This window comes from Drosophila ficusphila, unplaced genomic scaffold, assembly GCF_018152265.1.
Source record: "Drosophila ficusphila isolate 14025-0441.05 unplaced genomic scaffold, ASM1815226v1 contig_791, whole genome shotgun sequence".
Lineage (NCBI taxonomy): Eukaryota > Metazoa > Arthropoda > Insecta > Diptera > Drosophilidae > Drosophila > Drosophila ficusphila.
The window spans coordinates 25,393,427-25,399,426 of NW_025064737.1; the positions used below are offsets into that span (position 1 = coordinate 25,393,427).

The 6,000-nt window shown below is 39.5% G+C and overlaps 1 protein-coding gene across 7 annotated transcripts in view; it reads right to left on the bottom strand.

Annotated features, from left to right (window-relative positions):
• Positions 1-5,730, bottom strand: part of LOC108099317 (tight junction protein ZO-1) — an 82,662-nt gene extending 76,932 nt beyond the window's left edge. For all 7 annotated transcript variants that reach the window (XM_017202729.2, XM_017202731.2, XM_017202728.2 and 4 more), the window contains exon 1: positions 4,604-5,730. In XM_017202729.2, the coding sequence (XP_017058218.1) occupies positions 4,604-5,144 (541 nt within the window). In that variant the 5' untranslated portion in view covers positions 5,145-5,730. The remainder of the gene's footprint in view (positions 1-4,603) is intronic.
• Between the last annotated feature and the right edge of the window lie 270 nt (positions 5,731-6,000).

Genomic DNA, 6,000 nt, shown 5'->3' on the forward strand with positions numbered 1-6,000 from the left:
ATTTGCATCGAAAGACTACTGTACCCGTTTCCAGTGGGAACAGGGACGGCCAGTGGAGATACAGTTAAGCGGCTTCCAGCTGCAACAACTGCAGCTTGCAACTTGCAGCAGACGCCAGCAGTCTGGCATCGATGGAGCATTACCCGTTTTTGGAGAATGGCTTTACGGCCCCTCGGTGACTCATAGCTTTTTTACTCATTTTCGTTGCTCACGCTCGTTCTATGTAATCAGAACGAGCGTGGAAACGGAGAGAATGGCCGAAAGAGAGGCAAACACGTTACCTGTTGGAAGTAAGGAAATGAGGATCTCGGGCTGATTGCGTGACAGTTGTGTGGGTAAGCGGCTTAGCAGATTGTCCCAGACTCACTAGGTCCGCAGAGTTGAGAGATTGAAAACCCCGTATACCATGGACCATAACTTGCGATCAGCTACCGAAATGAATAATGATTTAATAGGGCAGACCCAGGGACGATTAAATTGTAATCACTGGGATCGCCATTAACTTTCAGGTCGCATTATTCATCAACAAATGCCACCCAGAAGATCTAATTCACTTTAAATTTACAGCAGAACAGCTTTTAAATTGGTATGGAAAAACTAGTTGGTTTGGGTATCCATTTAAACAAATTAACACATTTGCTTGGGGCTCTACGAGACACAAGTCAATGATCTAAAAACAAGTACAACTTTGTTGCAACTGAGATGAGGTAAGATAAAGTAGAATTGAATGATCATAAATTAGTTTATGTTCATGCATGCTTTTAAATAAATTCTAACTTGATGTAACATAATTTGTTTACTCAGTAATTTACAAGAAACTGAAGATTATATGACCCATTTTGCAGCTTTATCCCTCACTATTCAAAATATAATTTAGGACATCTAACGACAAGTCTCAAGATCCTAAAACGCAAATTGAAGTCTTCAGGTAAAGTGAATCGGAAGAGAGGTTGGAAAATCAAAACGCAAAAGGCAACAAACAACAACAAACCTCAAGACCTACTTCACCGAGAAAAAGAGAGAGCGAGACAGCAGAAGAAGTGGGACAAAAGTAGAAAACAAAGACGGTCGGTCGAAAACAGGATGCGCGCATGCGCAGTAGAAACGAAACGAAATGGAACGAAACCAAAGGTGAACATCATTATCAACAGGAAAAAAATAAGAAGAAAAAGCGAAATCAAAGAAATCAACAAATAAAACATAAAAGGAAACGATTCTCAGGGGCAGTGCAAACAGACACAAAAGATGAAGCAGAACAAGATAAGGCGGCCCAAAAAGGAAATAGGGGAACCAGAGTAAGGGAGTAAAGATACCGAAAGGAGGGGACAAATGGGAATGGCAAACGATAAACGTCATCGGCCAGATTATGCTGCATAAATTATCAAATGCAAAAAGACACTACCAAAAGGGAGCGCCGCAAAAAGTGGGAAGAGATCCGAGTGAGGCGCGCTTGTAAATAATTGTAATTTACGTGGAGAAGGGGACTGACTCTACCCCTGTGTTTACTATTATGGTAAGCATTTTTTAGACGGCTTCATGATTTTTGATTTTTTAACGTGATAGAATTTTTAATTCACCATGAATTTTGATGTCAGGTGGTACATAAAAACTGTTATTGAACCTATTAAATGATTTAACGAAGCAGCTTTGGGATAGTCTCTTTACTAAATTGTTTATTAATTTTTAACAACACCTAACATTTTTGTTATACAGTTTGCACTACTACTAGTCTGCTGTTAAAGAGTTTTGTATCTATAGAATACTTGGACAAGACAAGTACTATTATTTCCTCCGTAAAAACCATTGCTGAGAGGCAAGTACTATTATCTCCACCTGGGCTGTAGATCCTACCTACCTGGGCCGTTGCGGCAAAAGGTAAAGACAATCTGAGGACAAGGCGAAGAAAGGAGGGAGGAGGTGGAGGAAAGAGCAAAGCCAGAACAGCACGTACAAGAAATTAGCAAATACAGAACGAGCTAACGAAGGAGACCAAAAGAGAGTTAGGGGCTGAAAAAGTCGTAAAGAAGTAAAAGCGAAACGACTGCGAAACGGATTATGATGTTCCCCAACCTGATCATGATGATGATGAATGGATTGGTCTACGCCATACATACATACGTAAATACATAGATGGCGGGAAAATGTTGGAAAAGGGGGGCAGTCCAACAAGGGGAGACGTGGTAAGCAGCCTGCGGGGGCAGTTGGACAAATGGAGTTTCTAAAAAGTAAAGAAAAAACTACACCAACACACACACACGACAAGAACATGAACATGGACCACGCGTAACGCGTTCTCCGTCTCTTTCTTTTTTCTGTAATCGTGGCCGGAATCGTAAAACGTGATCGAGGGCTTTATGTGTACAATACGTTTTGCCATGGGTTTGTTGTTGTTTTGGTAGAGTTCTTGTTTTTCTGTTGGCTTGTTCTTGTTGTTGGCACTTATGATTGCCCTACAAAAAAACCAACCTTATGATTCACAGCCAAAGTTCCTGGAACCTTTCAAACTACTCTCAATAGTAACAAACTCAATAACACTTGCTATAATTAAATCCGCTTCAAGGTGTTTTAACTATTATTGTTCTTTTACCACATTCCCTCTAATCCCCCTTGTCGTTAAAATGTTTTCCAAAATCTATTTTTATAAAAAGTATTTCAAAGATACATACATACATATGTACTTTTGGATATGATAGATATTTCTGCAAAGAGTATTAATTTAGTGTCTGTGGCGCCCCTTTAAGTCCCAATTTTTACTTTCTTAGGCCACTTTATTCTGAACCTTTTTAGTTTCCTATTTGCTTTTTGGGTTTTTCTCTCTTTCTTTGATTTTATTTTTATTTCTTCATCCAATGTTGTGTGGATCTTGTATCTCAATGTATGATTATTTTGTTTTCTGCTCCCTCCGGCCGACAACTTTTTTATTAGAGCGGAATAAAACAAGCGAAATCAAAGAACAACAAGGGTTCTTTTTTGTGTTGTTTTTGTTATTTTAGCTGCGTTTAGCTTGTAATCTCAATTTTCGGTTCTAGCTCTCAGATTGCCTGAACTCCCTCTTCTTTTCCTGTCTTTTGGTGGGTAATTTACAAGTCTGGGTAGCAACATTTACATGCCGACACTGACTTGTTGTTATTGTTTTTGTTAAATTGTTGTTGTTGCTACACTGTTATTGTTGTAGACTATTGGATGGGCTTGGCTACAACTGCTGAAGTTTTGAGTCAATGATTCAGCTTGAGGATGCCGCAACAGCTGTGCGAAGTTTTGACGGATCGTTTTGGGGAAGTTTGTTTAAATGAGAGAAATGGGAGTGGATATAGCGAAAATGTTGAAGGTATGACCTCAGAGAATGCGCAAAGTAGTTTAATAATCTCAGCTAAAAAGTCGATTACTTGATAAATAATGAGAGGAAATACACCCTTTTCGTGATTCACATAATGGAATGTGGAATATGTGGCCAAATAGATATAATAAGCAAAGCTTTTTTTATCTTATGTATAAAGGCATTTATTCCCTGATGGGAAATGGCTTTAGGAAGAAAAAAGTAAGGCTAATCCTAAAAAAAAAGACAACCCCAGTGTAACAAGAGAAGTGTATCTTCTCTCTAGCTCTAAACAGTCTTGTCAGCACGTCTCTTAAAACGGCCACTCCACTTTTTGACGAATAACAATTAAGAGTTTTCTTATCAGTCAGAAACACAAATAACTTCTTTGGACTGTTCATCTTTCGGTTGTTTGTTCTTTTTCCGTTCTTTTATTTGAATTTCTAACCCCTAAAGAAGTGGTATGCTCTTGATAAGAGTTTTTCACGGAATTTTTTTTCACTTCTAAGTAGAGAACACTAATAAAGTGTGGTACCTTTCAAAATAGGCTTGACATGGCACCTGCCACCTCGTAAACAGAATTTGCATAAATATTAAGTCTCCATAATCAGCACAATAATCTGAAATAATGCCAATTATTATTAACGCGCCACTGTAAATGGTTGAAGTTCCGCCCACTCACACACCTTCTAAACCAACTCCCACGCCGCTATTGGCAAAAGAGCAAAGACGATAAAAAAGCAACTAAAAGAACCAAACAGTGATCGCTCCAAAATTTAAATCTAGAATTTTGAGTTTTACAATTTAACAATTTTAAGGCTGAGCCATCCTGAAGATTTACATTTGGTTCGAAACCTTTGTTTTTTTTTAAAGGTTAGAATTATGTTTAACGAGTGCTGCCTGTATAGCAAAACCAATTAGCCGAGATGAGAAATTCGAGAACCGATCGCGAACAATTACGTGCATAATTTACAGCTGAGATATGGGCTACTAAAGCTGCCAACGCATTGTGGGATCAGGTAGATCATACGGAACCGGTTAAGAGAGGGTATTTTTGTGTTTTTTAATCGAAAGGTGGATTCTACACGTTAAAAACTGCTATTAATGAACATTCTTCTTGCAGCTTTTTTTTTTTAAGTGATTGCCTAAGCCCATACTATTTGTCACCGATTTTTGCTCTGCTCGAAACAGATTTCAACTAATGATATTTCGTTAAATGTTGTTATCTTAATCCTCAATTGTTCTTGATCATTTCCCCCTGTGTACCAAAGTAAGAAGAGTACTTACCGGTCTTGAGACGATCGTTAATTAGATCCTCAATCAACTGCGGACACTCGCACTCGATGGCATAGCAGAACTGCTTGAACTTCTCAAATCCGTTTTTGGCGATGATCTCGATGAGGTTGGAGCACTGGAGTCGAAGGATTTCAGCATCGTTTAGTCCTGAGCATAGTCCCCCGCCAGAGGGCGTTAGGGAGCGACTGTCGCAGTTCGCGTCGCCGTTGACGCTGGCACACCGTGAGGATCCACTGCCTCCGCTGCCCCCACTCCCCCCGCTGGCCGTACTACCGCTACTCGCCACGGCACTTAGTTTTCTCTTTGTGAGAGAGGGGGCACTGCCAGGAGGCTCCACTGTGGCAGAGGCTGCGGCAGAGGGCGTGGGCGTTACGGCATTGTACGGCTTCAACAGTAGATCCTCTTCCGATTGACTGAGCACCGAGTTCTTGACCAGTACCGCTAGCATATCGGTACTGCCCAGATCCAGCATTATGCGCTCCTGGTGGCGAGAGAGCAGAGATCGCACCTCTTCCTCTTCCTCGCGCGTCATCTTGGCTTATTCCGTTGTTTACTGTTACTTCGTACTGTTATTTATTGCACTCTCCACTACACAAACAATTCACATCGCCACTTTTCCGGCATTTTCGTATGAGATTTATGGGATTCTACTTCTATTAGTATTGAATGCACTTATTTCGGATATTTATTTGATTAATCTTGGTATTTTTAGGTTGTATACCTGCTTTTATCATTAACACTTCAATTGTTGTGTTTTTCCATAAATTCCTCTTAGCTTTTAATTCTTAATAATTCCACATTAAGTTGTTTTATTGGTTACTGTTAACAAATTGTTATTTTTATTTATATTTAACTTTTGGTTAACGCAATTGTATTTGTTTTGTTTACACAAAAACACATAAAAACGCGCGCCTTTTTGGTAAATATTTCGGCTTGTTTGTGTTTGTAAGCCGGTTAGTCGCTCGCAAAAAATCGTACATTCGGTTCCGGTCAAAATATTTTGAAATCAAATATTTATATTTCTACCGGCGTTTTTTCTATTCGCATTTGTTGTATATGAATATTTGCAATACACAAGGAACTCGGTTTCAGATACCGCGCGCTTGGCGCTTTGAAAAAAAACTACGGAGCGGATAAAGTCGTGAGTTGGTTATATACGTGGTTAAAAGGTTGTCTCGTCGGCCCGGCCAGACTCTTAACAAGCATGATTTCTACTAAGAGCGAAAGAAACAGCTATAGGGAGTGTTCTTTAGCCCTCATGCGGTGTGTGGGTCTTGAAAAGCCTCTCGTATAGCAATGAGGTACATTTTTTGAATAGTTTTGATTTTTCGCCAAGGAAGCACCTTAATATTAGCTTTAATAATATTTGACTCGCTTAATATTTTGGT